The following is a 24,568-nucleotide window of genomic DNA, read 5'->3' as shown; positions in this document are numbered from 1 at the left end:
AGGAGAAAGTATATTAATCTTCTCTTGTCATACTTTATTGCACTTTAAGTAGCCTTCATATTAAATGGTTGTTTCCTTACAATATATACCTCAAAGTTTCTTATCTGAGGTATGTGATGATGCATTTTCAGAATTGTTTAATATTGTGCAATTGCATATTCAACATGGTAGCTCAAGTAAATTTCTGAATAAAGATTTCTTTTGAACTGGTAATTTGATATATGCAGAGCACACTTTGTAGAGAACACTTTATTTCCCATTCTTGTTATTTTATGATACAAATTAAATGTGACACAGATGCAGTTTAGTTTTATAAAATCAGTTTAATAGCAAAATGCCATTCAAACACAGGAGGTCGAACTCAATGACGCAGTCGTGCCAAATTTCAATTCAAACTCACCATTCACTGTTTTATTTTCATCTGGAAAATGCTCAGTGGCCTTTCAGTGATGGTATTGAAGACTATTATTAAACTCTAATGAAATAGTGAGGAGCTGAAACATTGCACAAGCTGTGCAGATCAACATCACAAAGACGTGAGCCTGTGATTAAACTAAATAGACAGAAAATAATATTTTCACCAAAAGGCAAGAAAGATATGCATCCTTAAATCTTGAATATGGTATCAAAAGAATGTTTGCTCCATGGCAGTTTACAAATTTTGACATGTTTTATTTTTGACAATTTGACAGAATGGCAACCCAGAGAACCCATATTGTAACGGTATTGAAGGAATTCTGGAAGCATATCATAGGAGCCTCAAGACAGTCCAGCTTTATGGACCAACGAACTTTGCACCCGTGATTAATCATGTAGCACGGTAAAATTAGCAACTCTTTAGTGAACTGTTCTAACAGTCTTGTCTTTTTATTGCATCTAATTTAAATCTGGGAATTATGTAGGTGTTAATAGGCTCCAGACCTTCAGAAAAGTTTGTTTAGAAATGTCAGTATATGGTAATATCCTGAGGTTAAAAGGTCATTGCAAAAATTTAGCAGTATAAAGATTACATTCCCATTTAAATTTACAAAGTAGTCACGTTTTCTATTGTTGTCTCAGTAAAGTGGCAGGTTTTAACAATGTTGAAGATTGCATTGTTCTGAGCTGGTAATGCTAAAAGAGAGACATCTCCATATTGCAATGTGCAATTCAGTACCTTTGATAGAATTGGTAGGTTTGCATTTAAATCTTTCTTGTTCAAGTAGTGCCCTTAGGACACAACTGGTGCTCTTCTGATTCTAAGATTTAAAGCACATTGTAAAGCAAAACATGCTTTATAAATTTTCAATTTATCGATATTCTTTCTCAGAAGATACATAAGGGGCTGCAAACAGATTTAGTGTGAAGAACTGATTATTGGGACTCTGATAAGACTCACAGCCTAAAAATCTCAAACATCAAAATCTCAAAAATCCCATCATCAGAAAATAATCTAAACAGATCTTATAAAGGTACAAATGCTTTGGAAATATGCATAAATATTAAATGTCAGTGAAATCTTTAAAAAATATATTGTTCAGTTCATTGTTCAATTTCTATTAAATAAATTATTATATTTATTTTGTTTCATGATTTATTGAAATTCATAATCTACTAGTGAGAAAGGAGACTGTGACCAGTATCAGGGGTCTAGTTTGTCAGACTAAAGCTATTGTTATAGCCTGAATGCATATCAGTATCTTTTATTTCATAGAACATCATACACTTCACAAATTAACTTGGCTCAGTATTTACAGTCCCTTAATACAAGACCCATGCTGACACAGGCTGTCATTTCTGAAAGTTACCAAGGCAACCTGTTTAGTTATTTCTGTCTGCAGTCTTTTTTGGAGACACGTCTGTCTTATTGTCATTTTCTGTACCTCTTGGTATTGCAGATACTTAGCACCCCATCCTCTCCCTCTCTTTACCCTCCCTCTCTATCCTCCCTCTCCCCCTCACCCTCTCTCTCCCTCTCTCCCTCTCCCCTCTTCTGCTATCATCTTTCACTCTTATTGTTTCCTCATTTGCAAGACCATCAGCTTTCCTTTAAGAAAATATTTGGAAATGCAGAATGAAATTCTTAAAGAAAGTGCATTAAATGGCATAGTCCATATTTTAATTTCCACCGGCATGAATGGTAGTTTATAAAGTATCTCACAAATATTGGAGCATTCAATTAAAACTTTTTACATTTTTTTCAAAATACTAGCCCGTAGCAGTATTCAGGGCAATGATAACCATCATTGTAAAAGTATATATCTCATACCTGAGTTGTCAAACTGATCCATTCTATGCAAATAACACACAATGGGGAGAAAACATTGGAAGTCAGGTTCAACAGCAGAAAGTTGCTGTGCACTTGACGTATGTAAATAGATTGTGAGAAACTTGGAGATGTGTTGGGGACCAAGAGCTCGATTGAGGCAGCTGGACCACAATTTGCAGCTGAGGCACTTGCAGACTTTCATAGAGTCATAGAGCACTATAGTACAGAAGCAGGCTATTTGGCCCATTTAACTTTCTTTCTTAATAAATTGGTAAAGTTTCAAAGTTTTCTTTCCACAAATGACTATTTTTAGTAATGATCCCGCCAGGCCACCCACAACACCACTGGGATCAGGAAGAGGGAGCTCCAAGCCCTCCTTGGAGGAGACTGATGGGAGAGAATGGGGAAGAGCTGTCACCTTGCATCTAATACTGGATGTATTAGAAATCATTCAAAGGTGGACTAAACAGATGAGTAGCACTGGATCGACAAGGAATAATTTCTCTTTACTTCTGTGAAGCTTGTGGAAGTGCTGGAGCCTACAAAAATATTGGAGAGACTGCTGGAACAATCCTGAGAAAGAAATTGAGATAAATGCTTCCCCTACACTCTCTCCTAATCGGTTCAAAGGAATAATAATTTATTATCTAGTGGATTGCAAGAGTGTTGACACAAACTCATGGTCATAGTGACCGAGCCTTCACCTTGGATGGCAGAAGTCAGAAGCTACGAAGTAGCTATCATGATACAATTGCTGCAATGGACATTGGGACATCAGACAACAATAACTGTACTGTGGTTTGGTTCGCAGGTGTAGAAGCTACCCATTTCTGATGCCCTGAAAGAATAGGCTCCGTGTTCTGCTCAAAGTGATAGGCAAGATTGGAGCAGGATTTGTCATATTCCTAGATAGTTCAGGTAGCTTTTCCAGCAATGCTCCAAACATGCATCTCAGTCTTTATCTGCAGGCTGTTCTGTTGTGGTCCTCATCTCCGTCCTCTGGAACAGAACTGGTCTAAACTGTCATCATGGGCACTGGCTCATGAATTATGAGTCCTTCTTGGCCTGGGAGCAGACCGCTCCTACATGGTGACTCAGCACATGAGGTTGGCTTTGTCCTCTGATGAATGCAGTACCTTGATTGTTGTAGCATGTTCTTCTAAATTCTTTGTCTAGTTAGGTGGTGCTCCTTGGGCTTCTGGCTTGCAAAGTTGAAAGTAAAGTTATTATCGAAGTATGTATATGTCATCATATACTGCCTTGCGATCCAGTTTTTTGCAGGCATTTACAGGAAATTATAGGAGTTTACGAAGTTTACAATGTTTCCCCATTCTGTCTTTCCCCCATCCTTCAGTGGGAACTGCTATTCCCTTCCAAATAATTTACTTGAAAGTCTTTTCTTATGTGCATTTATGCTGTTCACAATACTTAAGGTATTTGAATTTTACTGATGACTGATGGTTATACCATGTTGCACAAGCAGAAACATTGTTCTATTTTCCTGAACTCTTAATAATTTTAAGGAACTTGGTTAATTCTGCCACGACCCTTTATTAACGCTGAGATGAAAGGAATCCACCTGTGAATTCTTTCTAGGTATGCACACCTTTATATTTCTGGTATCATCTCTATAAATCTCTGCATCCTCTCTCATCCTTAACATCACTTGGCAAACAGTACTTTCAGCATGTACTAGCCCAAGATCGAAGGCAGGTTTAGCATTGTCTCTCTAATTTTCTGTTCCATCTCTCCAGAAATAAACCACAGAGCGTGGTTTCATTTTTTGTTGTTTCTGTTGGTTTACTACCTGCTCATTTGTGGCACAACTTAGAGTGAAAGGAATATGTGTTCTCAGACATAACTTTGTTCTTCTACCTTACCTAAGGCTCATGCCTTTCAAATAACGTAGGATCCCAGTTCTTCCTCATAAAGTATGCTACCTTGCTTCATTATATTTTAGAGATTTGGCATGGTAATAGGTCCTACTGGCTTAACGAGCCCACATTGCCCAGTAACACCTATGAGACCAATTAACCTACTAACCCGTACATTTTCAGAATGAGGGAGAAAACTGAGCACTGGGAGGAAACCCATGCAGTCATGGTGAGAACATGCAAACTCCTTACAGACAGCGGCAAGAATTGAACCTGGGTCGCTGGCACTGTAGTAGCATTACACTAACCGCTACACTGCCTTTCCACTCCGTACTGAACCTCACTTTCCTATATTTGCCCACTCTTGGAGTTTATTCAAGGCACCCTTCTCGTGGTCCTACGCAGTGCTGACTATCATCCAAAATATACTACCATTTGCAAATTTATGGTGTATTTTTGAATCTACAGTTGAAATTATTAAATTGTAAAGCCATTTCACACTTTTATAGACCAAACAGAAGGGTGCACCAGCAACTCACATTAGATATAGTCTCTTTTTCTATGATTACTAGGATTATGGCCCATGTTGCCATGCCTTGCACACACCTGGCATATTCCTATTGATGAGTATGAACTATTTTCACATCAGGGAAAAGACCTTTTCATACCATCTTGATACCTACTGTAAAAGTAACAGCACCTTTCTGCATTCCAGATTCAGTAACAAAATCACATCTTTTTTTTTGCATAATGTCTAGCCACAAGAGATTCTGTATATACTCATTAAGTCAAATTCTCACCTTTTGAAGCCCAGCAGAATGAATCATTTGTCTGAAGTGGGTACTTACTTTATGTTGATGTAAATGTGTATTTTATTATGAGCTGTTACCTAAGAGAGGTCAGAGCTGTACATTATGCAGCCTATCCATTGCAGTCATAGATTTATGAACTTTGCCCAGCTAGGTGGCCTAATTAACCATGTCATTTTCTAATACCCACTTTGTCTGTTACAGATATGCAGCAGCAGTACAAGATGGCTCACAGTACTTTGTTCTACTCATTATAACAGATGGAGTTATCTCAGACATGGCACAGACTAAAGAAGCTATTGTTAATGTAAGTCCTATTTCTTCCTGTTAATCCAACAGATCATACTTAGTATGAACTGAAGTTGACTAAGAATCATCCTTGAAATCATTTAGCTTTTCATGAAGTATGTATGCATCAAAATTGTAATCCAATGCAAACTCTATTACTTGCTACAAATAAGCTTGTTGAAACAAGATTGCTTTATTGCAATGTTGAAATGTGGAATTAGTTATTAAAAAAACTACTGTATATTCAATGCAATGTTTATCTTTCCTTGATCCATAATTTAATTATTGTGTTTTCTCTTTAATATTTGATCCCTCTGTTGTTATTCATTGGTTTGAAGACTTAATGAAAACTGTGATCTTGCTAAACCTACTAATGGTGTATGTTTGAATTTAGAAAACTGAATGTATCCATATGTGCTCTCCTTTACAAATGGTGGCTGGATTGTTTGTAACTAACCAATCAGCTTTTAAAGTATGTGATTTGAATGAAAGAAGTTGTGGAGCATTAAAATGAGACCCAGTACTCTAAAATCAGATAATCTGGCATATGAGGTTTTACTGGGGCGGGACTGGAAATTTTTCCACACTATTAGGTGTTATTTTTATTAACATGACAATGCACTTTTAATTCATGCACTTTATATGTAGGTCGGTCAGGTAAATTTAAAGAGAGCAGGGGAATCAATATACGATTATTAGACATCCACAAACAACCAGTTGAACTTCAGTGGTACTGAGACAAAAAGGTGTGTGGGGATCAGGGTCATGGTTAATCAGCAGGATATGAGGAAAATGTAGTCCTGGTGACTGGAAAGGGTTGTGGGGGAGCAGGGCAGCCATTATCCGATGAGCCACATGTTAAGCTACTGAAACTTCTATATAGTCAGCAAGCAAATTATCGGCGTATTACTGTAATTTTGTAAATATCTATAACACTTGTCTTCTTTTTAAGATTCCTTACTGAGAAACCTAGATAAGATTGACAACTGGTTTAGCATCCACTTGAAGGGCTGATTGAACATGCCACATTTGATCATCATATACTCGTCTGTTTGACATCAGATCACTTGACAACTGGACTTAGTTTGCAAATATCACTGGGTTATTTACTCCATGATTTATAAATCAATCTATTTCAACAAATGCAGCATAAATTATGTAACACGTGAATTGTAATTTTATCTTCAAATGTGATTTCAAACCTCAGACACAGATTTCTCATGAGTGCAAATACTTGGTGTTTGGCATCTGAAATATTAAAAAATGTCTTTTCAGCTGAGAAAAACATGTACCATTGTTATGTAGGCTAGATTCACCATTTAATGTATTTCCTTCTGACAGCATAAGTAAAGAATAAATATTCATTGATGTGAGAAGGGTAAGATTAATGTTATAACAAGATAAATCCTGATTAAATCTGATTGCTGTTCATAGTAACTGAAGACATCTTCAGTCTGCTCTAGAAGGAACTGAGGTTGTTTCTATTTATAATGGCTATCAGTGAACCACAGAATCAGAATCGTACAACATATTTTCGGCTCGTGTCATCTGTGCTGTCTGTGATGTCTGTCAATGTTCTTTCCACCCGAGTGCAGTAGCTTTGTATCCTTGTGTGCAGTTCACACCCAAGTACCTGTTCAAATGCCTTTCAATTGCATCTCTGGCATTTGTTCCAGACAGCCACCAAGCTCTGTGTGGAAAAACTTACCCCTCAGATCCCTGTTCTCCCCACCCCTCACTGTCAGCTTGAACCTGTGCCCACTAGTGTAGACTCCCTTGTCCTGGGAACATAATATTATTATTGCCTAATGACACCCCTTAACCTCCCACTTTCCAGTGAGAATAAATCCAGCCCATCTGATCCCCCCTCCAACCATCCGTTCCAGGCAACAATATCCTGCTACGTTACTTATGCCAGTTTCTCTGCAACTACCAATTCCTTCCTCTGAAATGCCACAGCAGATCACCTGATTATCAGAAATGCAACACATTCACAAACTAGCTATCGGACATCAGTGGTGTGCCAGTTTCACACAGGAGAGTGGTCCCTCCCTCAGCAACAAAATCAGTGAAGATCAAGACAAAAAAAAGAACATCTGCGGTGAGAGAGACAGAATTAATGTCTCGGGTCAGTGACCTTACTTCTGAATTTGATATAAAATGATCATTTTTTAAGCATTTTAGATGTCTTTAGATGTCTTAAGTAAGTTGTTGAACTTTTTGTTCATTTGTTCAATATCACATATCATCTAAAAGTTGCAAAGTTTCATTTTTTTAAAATCAATAAAAAAGCATGAGAAAGTACACTCAGTAGTCATTTTATTAGGTACAGGAGGTATCTAAAAAAGTGGCCACTGAAGGTATGTCTGTGGTTTTCTGCGGGGTAGCCCATCCACTTCAAGTTTCAACGTGCTGTATGTTCAAGGGTGCTCTTCTGCCCACCACTACTGTAATGCGTGGTTATTTGAGTTACTGTCGCCTTCCTATAAATTTGAAGGAGTCTGCCCATTTTCTACTGACCTCTCTCATTAATGATGTGTTTTTCCCCTCAGAGCTGCCACTCACTGGATGCTTCTTGTTGATTTTTTTTTCTTTTGTGCAATTCTCTGTAAACTTGAGAGACAGTTGTGCATGAACGTCCCATGAGATCAGCTTCTGAGATACTGAAACTACGCCATCTGGAACCGATTCCATGGCCAAGCCACTTAGATCACATTTCTTCCCCATTCTAATGTTTGGTTTGAACAACAAATTAACCTCTTGACCATCTCTGCATGCTTTATGCATTGAGTTGCTGCCACATGTTTAGCTGATTATTTGCATTATCGAGCAGTGATGGACAGTGTATGATTTTGACTGCTGAGTTGCGACGAAGTGTTGATGAGGGTGAGTTAACTAAGTTTAACTTTTCTGTTGGTTCTCTCTCTGGTGAGACATGACGTTAATAATAGCCCTTGAGGCCCTCCACTGATTGAGCTTCTCTGACTGAAGTGGTCTACCTAATGGAGGAGAGATGATTTTTTCATCTCAGGGCAAGCAGTAGATGCAATTAACATCATGTTTCTACATTATGCCTGTTGGCAAGTATTTTGCATGGGCCTCTCCTTCCTGGATTCACCAATATGCTCCCACCTTTCCAATTATTCCCATTTAATAAAGAAATTGTAAAGGAAGAGTTAAACGTAAATCCTTGATAATCCCTAATCCATAAACAGAAAAGATCTTGCAGATGCTGGAAATCCAGAGCAACACACACAAAATGCTGGAGGAACTCAACAGGCAGTAATCCTAATACATGCAATGTCTGGCAGCATCTATGGAAATGAATAAACAGTTGACGTTTCAAGCCAAGATCCCTCTTCTGGACTCCTCAGCTCCTCAGTCCATAGATGTTGCCTGACCTGCTGAGTTCCTCCAACATTGTGTGTGTGTGTGTGTGTGTGTGTGGATTTCTAGCATCTGCAGAATTTCTGCTGTTTATTGACATGCAGTAGAACTTTGTTTTCAGATTCTTTAAACTATGAGGAAGAATTTCAGGATACTGTCACTAAAGTAAGCTCCTCAGATGTCAAATTCTGATAGGCTCCAGGTTACAATTATCATTGTAACTTGAGTCTGAGGCAGCTCCAATTGTGGATTCAGCATGTGTACTGAAGTCCAGTTTCTTTGTTTGTTCTGATCCATTTTATATAAAATGCGCTCAGTTTCTCCCTTCTGAACACAAAGATCAGTTGCTCACAAAAGGAAATCAATAAAATCCACAATGTAGTCCAAACGAGATCAACAGAAAGGTAGCAGCAGTTAAACTAGGTGCAACTGGGAACAACTCACGTTAGAAGAATAACTTGCAATGAAACACTTGGGCTTTGATATTTACCCTAACAAGGGAATTGAGTGTCAAGGAACCCAAAAAAATGTGGAAGTCATTCCATTTATGATAGCAGGAACTCGATTAACTTGCTTTTTTCTTCATTTCACTGCTGCTAGGTGATAAAAATGAGAGTCTACATGCTTGGCAGGTGGCAATTCAGCTGCTAAGACGCCACAGCTGGATATTGTAAATGAGAGAGAAAAAGAGAGGAAGCAAAGGGCAAGGAGTTGCTTAGGTGGGAGGTGCAAGTCAGCAGCTGACAGGGAGAAATTCTAGCAAGATCAGGGTATCTTGGGGTCAGGGAGGAGACACTTCTGTTTCTTTTGGATGACAAACAGGACAATGAGAAGTTCCTGTCTGCCCAATTCATCACCATGGTTTCAGCAGTTCCTCAGTTCTGGCTGGTGTGTGTTTACAGGGCATGGCAGTGTTGTAGTGAGCACAATGGTATCACAGCGCCAGTGACGTGGGTTCAATTCCCATCCATGCCTGGAAGGATTTTATACATCTCCCCTCCAGGTGCTCTGCTTTTCTTCCACACTCCAAAGATGTACAGACAGGTTAGTAGTTTAATTGGTCATGTGAGTGGGATGGGCTTATTCAGCTGGAAGGGCCTGTTAACGTGCTATATCTTAAAATAAACATTTAAATAAATAAAATGGTCACCCAGTCCATGTTTGCTTCTCTCGGAGTAGGTGAGAGCAAATTGTAAATACTGAATGCAGTACTTGGAAAATATACAGGTGGATCAGGACTTCACCTCAAAAAAACATTTGGGTCCCTGGATGGTAGGACCGGAAGAGGTGAAAGGATGGGTGTTGTTTCTCCTGCAGTTGCATGGGAAAATAGAGAGAATAGAAGTAGTATTTCAGATCAATAGCCAGTGTGTTCTGATAAAAGGTCACTGATTGAAAAGTTAACTGTTTCTCACTACACAAGCTCTGCCTGACCTGCCAAGTATAATCAAAATTTTCTATCCTTAATGCCATACACTAAATCAGCTGCTTCTGGCAGATGCCACCTATAGAAATTTGTAGGGTCAGTGAATGCCACCTATTATGAGGAGAATTTTCCATGTCATCTCTTCCATTAGACAAACTGATAAATGCTTTTTTTTTACTTTTTTCACCATGCCATACAAAATAAATTCCTTTAAAAATTTATCATAGCTTCAACAATAAACTAATATTCAACTATTTCATTGCATGAGAAAATATAAAGCTTCAAATTTTCTTTCCTGAAAATTACTCATATGTGATATTGTCAAAAAATAGAAAAATAACGTAAATGAAACAATTTAGTTGCTATCTCTGAAATCATGATGACTCAGGGCTCTATTTTACTATTTCATTGGCTATATTATTGTTGAGAAAGGACATAAGTGGGACATTCAATATGATCCATTTGTAATTAATACACAGATTTGCTAAAAAAAAAACTGACCTTTTGAATTACTATACACTGTTCATAACAGGTAATTGGATTTGAAGATATTTTATGACCTCGCTGATTTCTTTGAGCTCCCTTTGCGATCTTCTATGCTACATTAGTAACTGGAGGAAATTTCCCATATCCAGTCCTTGGAAGTTATTTGAGCTTCCTTACAAGAGGTCTGTCATTCCCAATTGAATAATGCCACCTAGTTAAAAATCATGCTAACTAGAGGTGGATAATTCAAATAATTGTTAAGTTCATTAAACATCAGGGAAGCACTTTAAATAGAAAGCTAATTTGGATTTTTGTCATCTACGTTAATAATGTTATTCCTATGTTTCCAAACCAGCTGTGTAACTGTGGTTGTGTTGTTATGGAACGTATACATGGAATAAATTAGATTCATTCACTTCATGATAAGGGTCCACCTTGCCTTGAGATAAGTCCATTACTTTTAACAGAGACTTATGATCTCAGTGGATAGGAAGCGGTCTGATTAATAAACATCAATAATAAACAAACACAACTCATCATATGCTATGTAAATATGTCCAGAAGATCATTGTAAGTATATTTTCTAGTTTCAGAGGCAAATAATTCAAAGGGTTTGTGAAATTAAAACTAAACAAGGTACTTTATATGATTGAGCAAAGTCAGCAGATAAGTCATGTTTGATAAATTTAATGGTTTCTTTTTGAAACTGTAACTAACAGAAGAGAATGGGAGAACCAGTGGTTGTATTACATTTGGATCGTCAGAGATTATTGAACAAAATTAGGGCACGTCTAATTGTGGCTGATGTACAAACGCATAGTGAGGATTAAATAATAGTCAGAAAACAGAGGGTGGAAATAAATAGGTTATTATAGATTGGAATGGTCCTGAATGGTGGGGTGCTGCAGGCCCAGTTCTTGGATCTGCTGCGATATGTACTCTATCTGCACCAACAATTTGTATGAAGACATTAAGTGGAGTACCAAGTTTGCTCCTGATATTAAATTATGTGGTAATATAAGTTCTGAGGAGAATCCTGCGAAGATGTGGGAAGGCATAGACAGGGTTAGTGGGTGAGCACGTGGTAGATAAAAGATAATGTGGAAATTGTCCAGATATCCACTCTGGACAAATATAAAACTGTTGTATTTTTCATATGGTTCATTGATACCCTTCAGAGAAGGAAACTTCTCATTCTTACCCGCTTTGGTGTAAACGTGACTAATAACACTTAAATTGCTTCCTCAGCCCTGGGGAAGTCAATTATGCACACTAAGTAATGGCATTACCAGTGACAACCATGTCCCATGAATTAATTAAATTAAAAAAGCATTAAATCTACTCTGTCCCCTAGGCCTCTGACATGCTTGAAATATCTTTGTTGTCCATTCTCAATTTCCTATAGTTTTAACATGGATTTGGATTTTCTTCTATTATAGACTCTGTTACGTATTCAGGCAACAATAAATATATGAGTTCGGCAAGGGTTTTTTTATAACAAACAACACGTTTATTAAACACAGAAAACAAACCCCCCCAAAAGTAAACAAACACTAACGTAACCGGAAACCAACTGTGGTGCGGCAGCTCAAACAGTTCTTAAAGCGATATTGCAAAAACAGTTCTTTAAAGTGGTATTGCCAAAAGTTCGATATCCTCAGTCCATTTAAAAGGAGAGACTTTATAAGACGATTTAAATTCTCTTTCACGTCACTTGGCTTCGATCCCCGACGTCGAACTTCCCACGAAGAATTTACGAAACGAAACGGCTTAAAGGCACTGACCTTTCCTTCCTCACTATCCTCAATCCTTTCTGGTAAACCCAGGGATTAACACGAGAATAGTCAATAAAATCCTTCCAAATAAGGATCAAACAAAGGTCGAAACCCATTTCACCGTAGAAAGCGATTCTCCTCAATCTTTAACTCCCGAACTTCGATCTTCACTCTTCACTAATTTCTCGAACTAGCAGAATCGTAAAGAACCTGCTGTCAATGACCTTTTAAACTTTAGGCATTAGATAAAACTTCATCTTTCAACTAAACTGCATCATCACATTAAATCACGCAGTGGCATGAAGTCAACTTGGCAAATCCAGCCACGAACTGCTCCCCCTCACAGGGTGGGGTCTTCCTTTTATAACCTGTAAAAAAAACCTGTCACATGATCTCTACTGGCGGGAAAATGACGTCACTCCACCATCACAAGACCATTACCTCAAGTCCAGTATAGCTTCAACCCCAGTCACGTGACAAGGGTACCACTGTCATGTGTCACGAGTATGTAACACCTCCCTCCAAAAAAACATTTTTGGTCTGACAAGAACAAAAATTTTTAACAATTGCTTACAAGAAAAACAAAGGTATAAATTTTATAACATACACAATATACAATACCATCATATAACAGCTTATAACTCACAATACAGTAGGAGTGTTACAATTGAAAAAAAACACTCCATAAAAAAAATTACAGTGTACATTCAACATCGAGATAGACAATCAGCAACCACATTATCTTTACCTTTAATATGAGTTATCACAATATTGTACTCTTGTAACATCAAACTCCAATTTAATAATCTTCTGTTTTTGTTTTTCATCTTACTCAGAAAAACTAACGGATTATGATCAGTGTAAACAATAAGTGGTTTTTGAGTTGTACCAACATATACCTCAAAATATTCCAAAGCTAAAACAAGAGATAACAATTCTTTCTCTATTGTCGAATAGTTTCTTTGATGCTTATTAAATTTCCTAGAAAAGTAAGCTACTGGACGATCAAACTCATCACCCTCATTCCTTTGCATTAATACTGCTCCCGCAGCCTCATCACTAGCATCTACAGCCAATGAAAAAGGTTTTTCAAAGTCAGGTGCCTTAAGCACAGGTTGTTGACATATCATTGTTTTCAATTTTTCAAATGCTTCTTGACAAGGCACTGTCCACACAAACTTCTCATTCTTCTGCAGAAGGTTAGTTAATGGAAGGGCAACATCAGCAAAATTCTTACAAAATTTTCGATAATATCCTACCATTCCCAAAAATTTTCTGAGAGTTTGTTTCCCTGTTGGAGTGGGAATCTCTAAAATTGCCTGAACTTTTGCCTGAACAGGAGCTACCTTACCTTGACTAACAACATAACCAAGGTAAGTCACAGTGGCATGTCCAAATTCACTCTTAGCTAAATTAATAGTTAAGTTAGCTTTTGAAAGCCTTTCAAACAATTTCTCCATCGCAATAATGTGTGCTTCCCAAGTATCATTTCCTGTCACTAAATCATCAATATAAGCATCAGTATCTTTCAATCCCTGAATCACAGAGTTAATCATCCTCTGGAAAGTACCTGTGGCATTCTTCATCCCAAATGGAAGAACATTATACTCATATAACCCAGATGGAGTTACAAATGCAGAAATCTCTCTACCTCTGTCCGTTAATGGAACACACCAATACCCTTTCAATAAATCAATCTTTGAAAGGAACTTTGCTTTTCCAACTTTATCTACACAATCATCTACTCTAGGAATTGGATATGCATCTGTTTTCGTTACAGCATTCACCTTCCTATAATCCGTACAAAACCTAATACTACCATCTGGTTTTGGCACCATAACACATGGTGAACTCCAATTCAAGTTAGAATGTCTAATGATATTATTCTCTAACATATATTCAATTTCTTTCTCAGCAAGTTCACATTTTTCTATGGTCATCCTATATGGATGTTGTGTAATAGGTTTGGCATCTCCAACATCTACATCATGTGAAGCTATAGTAGTCCTCGGAACATCTGGAAACAACTCCCTATATTTAAAAATTAACTCCTTCATCTGTTGTTTCTGCTCTAGCTGTAAATGTGCTAATTTCTCATCAATATTTTCCAGAATGGTTGAATTTGGTAACCTAACAAAAACAATGTTGGATTTAGAATGAAAGTCAGATGAATCATCTATCATGTTCCTAGTTAAATCAAACTCATTCTCACTAACCACAACAGTCACAGTATCAGATTGTTTCTCAAAATATGGTTTTATCATATTTATATGGCAAAGTTGTGTTGATTTTCTACGATCTGGAGTTTTTATCACGTAATCCACATCATTGATTTTAGGCACAATTTCATAAGGACCATGAAATCTAGCTTGTAAAGGATTTGTCTGCACTGGGAAAAGAACCAACACCTTATCTCCAGGCTTAAACATCCTCATCCTAGCTTCTTTATCATACCAAGTCTTCATTTTCTCCTGAGCCAACTTTAAATTTTCCTTAGCTAAGCTACAAGCTTTATGTAACCTGTCCTTAAATTACAAAACATAGTCCAACAAATTAGTGTGTACTTCCTTACTAATCCACTGTTCTTTCAATAAAGCTAAAGGTCCTCTAACTCTATGCCCAAACACAAGTTCAAATGGACTAAAACCTAAAGAATCCTGTACCGATTCCCTTACTGCAAATAAAAGTAAGTTTATACCCTCATTCCAGTCACTTTCATTTTCCACACAAAATGTCTTAATCATATTCTTGAGGGTAGAATGAAACCTCTCCAAGGCACCCTGCAATTCTGGATGGTATGCAGATGAAGTAATTTGCTTAGCTCCCAATTTATAAACTATCTGTTGAAACAATCCAGACATAAAATTACTGCCTTGATCAGTTTGTATCTCCTTAGGTAATCCAAAATAAGTAAAAAATTTTATAACGGCCTTTGTCACAGTTTTAGCTTTTATATTCCTAAGTGGTACTGCCTCTGGAAACCTAGACGAAGTACACATGATAGTCAACAAATACTGATAACCAGTTTTTGTCTTTGGTAATGGACCAACACAATCTAAAATAACTTTAGAAAATGGTTCACCAAATGCTGGGATAGGTTGTAATGGAGCTACTGGTGTAACCTATATAACCATATAACAATCACAGCACGGAAACAGGCCATCTCAGCCCTCCTAGTCCGTGCCGAACTCTTAATCTCACCTAGTCCCACCTACCCGCACTCAGCCCATAACCCTCCACTCCTTTCCTGTCCATATACCTATCCAATTTTATCTTAAATGACACAACTGAACTGGCCTCTACTATTTCTACAGGAAGCTCATTCTACACAGCTATCACTCTCTGAATAAAGAAATACCCCCTTGTGTTTCCCTTAAACTTCTGCCCCCTAACTCTCTAATCATGTCCTCTCGTTTGAATCTCCCCTACTCTCAATGGAAACAGCCTATTCACGTCAACTCTATCTATCCCTCTCAAAATTTTAAATACCTCGATCAAATCCCCCCTCAACCTTCTACGCTCCAATGAATAGAGACCTAACTTGTTCAACCTTTCTCTGTAACTTAAGTGCTGAAACCCAGGTAACATCCTAGTAAATCGTCTTTGCACTCTCTCTAATTTATTGATATTTTTCCTATAATTCGGTGACCAGAACTGCACACAATATTCCAAATTTGGCCTTACCAATGCCTTGTACAATTTTAATATTACATCCCAACTTCTGTACTCAATGCTTTGATTTATAAAGGCCAGCGTTCCAAAAACCTTATTTGGTTTACCCACAATTTGACAGGTATGGCACGTTTTACAAAACATCGCCACATCTTTTCTTAGACCAGGCCAGTAAAAATGTTTTAAAATCTTGTCCACAGTTTTCCTTACCCCTTGATGTCCACCTAAAGGCACACTATGAGCTAAAGTCAAAATCTCATTTCGATAAACTTTTGGGAGAACTACCTGGTAAACAACATTCCAATCCTCACTTGCAGGAATTGTCGGCGATCTCCACTTCCTCATCAAGACTCCTTTTTCCAAGTAATATCCTACTGGCACCTTCTCAATTTCACTGCCTAGTAAAGCTTGCTCTCTTAATTTTATAATCTCAGAGTTTCTATTCTGCTCTGCTATCATCTCCTTCCGAGACAGAGATAAATCTTTATAGTCAGACTTACTCCCAGAATCTTGTTCAAACAACGAAGATAAGAAAGTCTCTGACACATCCTCAAAACTCGAATCCTGAGTTGAACAGTCCTGAGTAACAACCTCATTCTGCGCATCAATCTTTTTAGCCATTGCTCTAGTCACAACACAGGAAGAATCTGTGTTAGAATTCAACTCTGGTTCCTCTGACTCCATTGTCAAATGCACTTCAGGAAAAACTTGTCCACCTGCCAAGTCATTACCTAACAATAAAGAAATACCCTTCACAGGTAAGCTATGCTGTAATCCTACTTTAACAAATCCTGTAACTAATCCTGACTTTAAATTTACTTTATGTAAATGTACAGGCATAAAATTACTCCCAACACCTCTTATGCAATTTACCTCACCAGTATCAGACTCTTCATTAAACTTCAACACACTGTCTAACATCAGTGATTAAGAAACACCAGTATCCCTAAGGATTCTTATTGGCACCAGAGTAGATCCTTCTTTCAAGGATACAAACCCTTCAGTTATAAAATGATCATATCCCTTTCTAACTTGGTCAGACTCTAACAAAGCCTCATTTGTGTTTATCAAACCCTGTAACTTTACAGGTGCTTCAGTATGTTGCACACAAGCATCTGGAACTGCTTTCTTTTTCAATCTGAAACAGTTAGCTATTACATGGCCAGGCTTCTTACAATAGTTACAAGTAAGACCAAACTGTCTTTCCTTCACAGGCTTTCCTTTCTCATTAACCTCTGATTTAATTTCTGATTTACCTTGAGTCTCCATGTTAATTTTCCTCCTAAAATTTCTGCCCTGAGGAAATTTATTCTTATGGATTAAAACTTACTCATCAGCTAATCTAGCACAGTCCTGCAATTTATCAGTATCCCTCTCATTTAAGTAGGTCCTTACTTCAACAGGAATGCTTCTTTTAAATTCCTCCATTAAAATCAGCTCTCTCAATGTATCATAGTCCCCAATTACATTTTTAGAAGAAACCCATCTCTCAAAACACATAGCTTTATCATAGGCAAATTCCACATAAGTTTTTTCCACAGACTTTTTCAAACTTCTGAATCTTCTCCTATAAACTTCTGGGACTAATTCGTATGCGTTTAAGATATGCCTCTTTACAATATCATAATCAAGTGCTTGCGCAGCAGTTAAAGCTGTGTAAACTTGTTGTGCTTTGCCTTTAATTACACTCTGTAACAACACTGACCATTTATCTTTCGGCCACTCTGACATCCGAGCAATAGTTTCAAAATGTTGAAAATATCTTTCCACTTCTGTTTCACTAAATGGAGGGACCAATTTAATTTCTTGACTAGCAACAAACGGTGTTCTTGAACCAGAAGACTGTTTCCCAGACCTTAATTCCTCCATTGCATAGTCAAATTGCCTCTTCTTCTGATCTGCCTCCAATTTACAACGCTCCAGATCAGCTTTACTCTGTTCGAACCTCATTTGTTCGATTTGCAACTGCATCTCCAGATTACTTATTGGAAACGACTCTAAAACCGAATCATCAAAAATACCCGAGACCACATAGTGTGACGCGATTTTTCTCTGTATAGCAGCCTTAGATGTAGTCTGCAAAATACCCTTAAGTTGCAATCTACGAACTATCTCAAACACCTCAGTTTTTTCGCCTTCGCTAACAACTCCGCACCTGGCGAAACCAGAAACTCATCAATATTCATCGTTGCCAAATACCACTCACAAGCCAATCAAACAAAAGAATCGAGTGTTCCCCTTTTCCAAAACACCAATTCAAAAGTTAGCAAGCATTTAAACTCAAACGATCCAATCCGGACGCAGCCCCCATACTTATGTTACGTATTCAGGCAACAATAAATATATGAGTTCGGCAAGGGTTTTTTATAACAAACAACACATTTATTAAACACAGAAAACAAACCCCCCCAAAAGTAAACAAACACTAACGTAACCGGAAACCAACTGCGGTGCGGCAGCTCAAACAGTTCTTAAAGCGATATTACAAAAACAGTTCTTTAAAGTGGTATTGCCAAAAGTTCGATATGCTCACAGTCCATTGAAAAGGAGAGACTTTATAAGACGATTTAAATTCTCTTTCACGTCGCTTGGCTTCGATCCCCGACGTTGAACTTCCCATGAAGAATTTACGAAACAAAACGGCTTAAAGGCACTGACCTTTCCTTCCTCACTATCCTCAATCCTTTCTGGTAAACCCAGGGATTAACGCGAGAATAGTCAATGAATTCCTTCCAAATAAGGATCAAACAAAGGTCGAAACCCATTTCACCGTAGAAAGCGATTCTCCTCTATCTTTAACTCCTGAACTTCGATCTTCACTCTTCACTAATTTCTCGAACTAGCAGAATCATAAAGAACCTGCTGGCAATGACCTTTTAAACTTTAGGCATTAGATAAAACTTCATCTTTCAACTAAACTGCGTCATCACATTAAATCACGCAGTGGCATGAAGTCAACTTGGCAAATCCAGCCACGAACTGCCCCTCCTCACAGGATGGGGTCTTCCTTTTATAACCTGTAAAAAAAAACCTGTCACATGATCTCTACTGGTGGGAAAATGACGTCACTCCACCATCACAAGACCATTACCTCAAGTCCAGTATAGCTTCAACCCCAGTCACGTGACAAGGGTATCACTGTCATGTGTCACGAGTATGTAACAACTCAAAATATGTGAAGCCTATGTAGCAGTTAACACTACATTTTCACACCACTCTGCATTAAGTGTTGTATCAAAGCCGAAGTTGAGTTTATTGTCATATGCACACGTACGTGTATGCAGAGATGCAGTGAGAAATGTACTTGTGGCAGCATCATAATCAACTTTGAGGCTGTTCTCGAAGCCTCCTTGAAAATATGTGGCATCTTCACCGTTTTATGAGAATCTGTTTCATGGCTATTCAAGTGTGAACGGAATGTTTTGAAGGTATTAAGACCTCTTTGCTGTGAGCATTTAGATGACCAGTGAAAACAGCAGAGAAGTGCATTAAGTAACCCAGTATGCACCCACTTGCACTGTCAAACAATTCCAGTTACCTCCACCTTCCCCCCTTCCCCTGTGGTAAAGTCTATGGAACCGATAATTGACCGCCACAGTCATGTCGAAACCCACAGAACTGGAGTGGAGTAATATCATCCTTTACTCTAGGTAACTGCCTCAAAAGAGATTTCAACCAAACCCCTTCCACCACTGGAATCTTTGTACCACAGACATCATGCTATTATATACTGTTCATTAATTCATAAACTTTTGCATTTGAGGAGTTAACTTTACAGGTGGCATATCTGGTTTCCCCTTGGCTGTCATATCTTTGACAAATTTCACACCATATGCTAGTGATATTAAACCTGATTCTGATTTGCCCCATAATTCCCAGTGAAAACAGGAGAAGGATTGCAGCACCTCCCACACAGCCCAGCCACCTTTGGCAGAGTCTGTGGGGCTCACTTTTACCTCGTAACCCATTGAATCCCCTTGGAGCCTGCTGATGGAGTGAACTGATAGATTCAGGAGTGCAGAATTGCCAAAATGACCCAACTCTCCCACATCGGAAAGCCTTTGAACAATCTAGGAATCCTTCAGCTCCAATGACTATTGATCCTGAGATCCAGAACAATGGTTTATCTTGGAATATTTCATGTGAAACCAGTTGGTGGAGTATAAACAAAAAGAGCCAACAAGACCAATACTTTGCATAACTAGATGTTACAAAGACACTATTAAAGCAGCATGTTGCCTGTAATGAATGTATGAAAGAAAATCACTATAATTGCCGTCAGTTAAACCTATGGCACAATAAAGTACGAAGAGACTATTTAAGTAAATAAATAACTGTTTTGAATAGTTGTTCTTTAGAAAGCAACATGTATGTTTTTAAGAAGAAAAGCTGCTTTCAGAAATATTTACAATATTCCGGATTGTTTCAAGAATCCCTCACCCGAACCAGCTAAAGAACAAACTCTCCAGCAGAGATAAATAGCTTTTACTTCCCGAGGTCTTTGAATGATTAAATAGTAACTGTAACACTGCATAATTTTAATGCTGGCTTTGTACACTAGTCACTCAAACCCATTATTTTTTTAGTGTGAAGAGCATTTTGGAGTTGGATGGAAATCACTGGCACTTGATCAAAAAGAGGTGCGCTGTCAATGGCAGTATGAAACCTCTCCCCTTGGTACCCACATGTGTGCAGCCAGTTGCTGTAGCTATGGTTTTATGAAGCTGGCAGCAAGCCAGATGAAAAGCTGCTGGGATCTCTGGACGACTGTTTTTGACAGGTCTTGATGGTTTCCTGCTAAGTTGCCTTAGACCTGGATGAATTAACATCAAATAAACATTTCCAAAGAGTATCAATTGGTACTCTAATTAAGACAGTGGAGGAAACAGCCTTTACCTAAAGTTCAAAGTAAATTTATTAATATTTGCCATATACCACCTTGAGATTTGTTTCCTTGCAGGCATTTACAGGAAAACAAAGAATCGAGTTTATGAAAAACTATAATTTCAAAGACTGATAAACAACCAATGTACAAATGAAGATAAATTGTGCAAATAATAAAAAAGTAAATAAATAATTACTAAGTTGTAGAGTTTTTGACAATGAGTCCATAGGTTGTAGAGCCAGTTCAGCATTGAGGTGAGTGAAGTTATCCAGTGATAAGAGTGAAGTAAACAGGAAATAGTTTCTTAGAGTGGGATCGTTCTGAACAGTTGCACAGGAATTGACATTTTTTGCTTCAATCAAACACAGCAAACATTTTAGCATAGCTGATTTTCCTTGTTTCCCAGCCCCTACTCCTTTCTTCCTCTGATATTCATCTTCCTTAATAAACTTACCTTGGTTTGCACCTGGCACCATCTACTAACAAGAAGACAAACAGCTACCCTGCTTCTAAACTTTTAAGTCTGTTAAAAAAGCTGCTTCCAAGTTTGTGTCTTTTTTTTATAGTTTTATAACCCTAATGCAAATCCTGCGGGGAGAAATCCTCAAAGCTGATCTCACCTCCCATTAACATTTTGAACTCTTCAAAGAATCTCATTGTCAACTTAGCAGCTATTTTTATGATTTCTAGAACAGCAAGAATGGCAAACTTATGGGCATAGGCTTGTTTCTTGACAGATGGTAACTCACTGGGACAGCATCAGTACAGCATTACCATTAGCACGAACACTGATGTTAATTAATAGGAAAAGCATGAAGTCAAATACATTCACTGGCCACTTCATTAGAGTCAGAAATGTATGTATTAAGTGTTTACAAAGAATTGATCCACGTGTTCATTATTTATTTGAAAAAAAAGGTTTGAAACAAGAGTAGGAATGCTCAGTAGTTCAGGCAACATCTGATGAGATCATCTTTGTTCATAATTTTTCTCTTCACAGATGCTGCATGGCATGCTGTGTATTTCCAACATTCCAACATTTTCTAATCATTCATTCTACCATCCTCATTTCTATTTGAGATACCCAGTATCTCAATCCTTGTTTGTAATTCTGAAATAGGCTTGCAAGTGGCACCTTGATTCAAGATAGTCTCTGTTGATTTTGTGAACTTAATTTGCACTTGCACACAATTTATGCCAATCATAACACACTTAGCACTAAGCAAACATTCTTTTACAATATGCACTATGATTTGATATACCACAACATTTGCAGGCTATTCATAACTTAACTTGTCTACTGAATTTGCAGCGGTCCAAAAGAGAAGAGAAGATATTGTGTATTATTCTGTATATTTGTAAATTTAAACGTAGATGGCATGGTCTTTTATGCAAGTTAACAACATGTTAATTCCCTTAAAGTAAAACAGATTAAGTGTGCATTCCACTCAAACTAAATGGAGCAAAACACTCTCTGCTGAGATTTCTCTTGGGAGTGAATTGAGTGATCTGCAATGACTAGGACTTGAAGTCATTCTGTAGGGTAAGTGAAAATAATTAAGCTAGAACAATTAAGACACAATTCATAAGAAATTAGTCACCAGAAGACCGGAACTTTGTGCAATAAATTATTTCCTTATATTGTAGGTTGTAATTTGGCTGTCCACTACCTTGGCATGTGAAACATAACAAGGTCAGTCAGCAATGCTTGGCAGAGATGTAGAAAGGAGCCAAATACATAAGCAGTAAATCTTTTCTACAGTGTTCCACCTCTTGTTAGATAGAAACTACAACTCACTTCAGAAATCTCATCCTGGACACTCACCGATTCAGGAACAGCTTCTTCCCCTCTACCATTCGATTTCTAAATGGACATTGAACCCATGAACTCTACCTCACCACTTTTTATTTCTGTTTTTTTTTTTACACTACTTGTTTTAACTTAACTATTTAACAGGTAGATAATTTATTGATCTCAAAGGAAAATACAGTGTCATGGTAGCAGTCCAAGTGCACAGATACAAAGATTAAAAGAGAAGTAGAAAGAATAAAAAATAAGCTACCACAAGAAGTCTAACAGGAAGGGGTGTAGGTTGGCTCATTATAGAGCCTAATGGCCAAGGATAAGAATGACCTCATATAGTCCTCCTTGGAGCAGCTCAGTTATCTTAGTCTATTACTAAAAGTGCTCCTCTGTTCAGCCAAGGGGGCATGCAGAGGGTGAGAAACATTGTCCAGAATTGCCAGGATTTTCCATAGGGTCTTTTATTCAACTATAGCCTCCAGTGAGTCCAGTTTGACTCCTATAACAGAACCAGCCTTTTTAATCTGTTTATCGAGCCTGTTGGCATCGCCCATGTTGATGCCATTGCCCTGGAACACCACCACATAGAAAACTGTATAGGCAACCACAGATTGGCAGAACATGTAATAGAGAGGCCTGCATTCTCCAAAGGACCTCAGACTGCTCAGGAAGTAGAGGCAACTCTGGCCCGTCTTGCACACAGCCTCTTAATATGGTGCTTCATTCAAGAATGTCATCCAGATGCACCTCCAGGAACTTGTAGATCCTCACAACATCCATGTCCCCACCATCAACAGGAACAGGGAGCAGTGCAGGCTTTGTATTCCTGAACTCCTTCACCATCTCCTTTGCCTTACTGATGTTGAGCTGCAGATGATTCAGCTTGCATAATTTGACAAAATCCTGCACTAGATTCATCCTCTTGTCCTCCCTTTTATACACCCAACTATTGCAGAGTTATCAGAGAATTTCTGAAGATAATATGACTGAGTGTTGTACCTAAAGTCCAAGGTGTACAGGGTAAACAGAAAGAGAGCCAATACAGTCCCCTGTGGGGCCCAGTGCTGCTTATTGCCATGTCTGACACACAGCTCTGAAGCCGCACATACGGTGGTCTGCCAGTCAGGTAGTCCATTATCCAGAATACAAAGGAAGTTCCAACCTGTATTGAATGGAGATTTTCCTGCAGCTATGAGAGCTGTATGGTATTGAAGGCACTTGAGAAATCAAAATCAGTGCTGCCATGCGTGTCCAAATGGGACTAGGCTCTGTTCCGCAGGTATATGACGGCATTGTTGATGCCAATGTGCTCCTGGTAGACAAACTTCAGGGGACGGAAGGCTGATCTGACCAGGGGTCGGAGGTGAGCTAGGACCAGCCTCTCTAGCGACATCATGATGTGTGAGGTCAGGGCCACTGGACAGTAGTCATTCAAGACTTTCAGCTGGCCCTTCTCGGGTACTGGGACCACGGAAGATATTTTCCACACAGCTGGGACCCTTTCCAGGCTGAGACTGATATTGACAATGCGCTGGAGAACTCCACACAGCTGCTCAGCACACTCTCTCAGGACCTTGGGGGTCACACAATCCAGTCCCAATGCTTTGCTGTGTCTAACTTTCCCCAGAGCCCTTCTCACCTGCTGAGTAGTGAAGGTGAGTGCATGATGACTGGGGAGTTGATTGAAGGTAGGGGCTGGGGGAGGTGAAGATTGGGATGATAGCAGTTGGTAGGTGCAGGGGAAGGAAGGGATATCGACAGTGAAAGCCTGTGTTGTTCATCCACGTGTTGAATTGGAGGGGTGAGGAGGGAGGAGGGGAGGCATTGTTGCTGAGGGAGCATTGAGTGCCTCTACACCTGGACTGGTGTACTGAGCGGGCTTGAACAAGAGGGCAATTGTCAAACCTATTAAAG

The 24,568-nt window shown here is 38.5% G+C and overlaps 1 protein-coding gene across 1 annotated transcript in view; it reads left to right on the top strand.

Annotated features, from left to right (window-relative positions):
- Positions 1-24,568, top strand: part of LOC132381139 (copine-8-like) — a 660,843-nt gene that overhangs the window by 564,002 nt on the left and 72,273 nt on the right. The window contains exons 17-18 of the mRNA XM_059950410.1: positions 693-820; positions 5,136-5,238. Of these exons, the coding sequence (XP_059806393.1) occupies positions 693-820; positions 5,136-5,238 (231 nt within the window). The remainder of the gene's footprint in view (positions 1-692; positions 821-5,135; positions 5,239-24,568) is intronic.

The sequence above is a fragment of the Hypanus sabinus genome, chromosome 25, assembly GCF_030144855.1.
Source record: "Hypanus sabinus isolate sHypSab1 chromosome 25, sHypSab1.hap1, whole genome shotgun sequence".
NCBI classification, from domain to species: Eukaryota; Metazoa; Chordata; class Chondrichthyes; order Myliobatiformes; family Dasyatidae; genus Hypanus; species Hypanus sabinus.
This window is presented reverse-complemented; position numbering and strand designations above follow the sequence as displayed.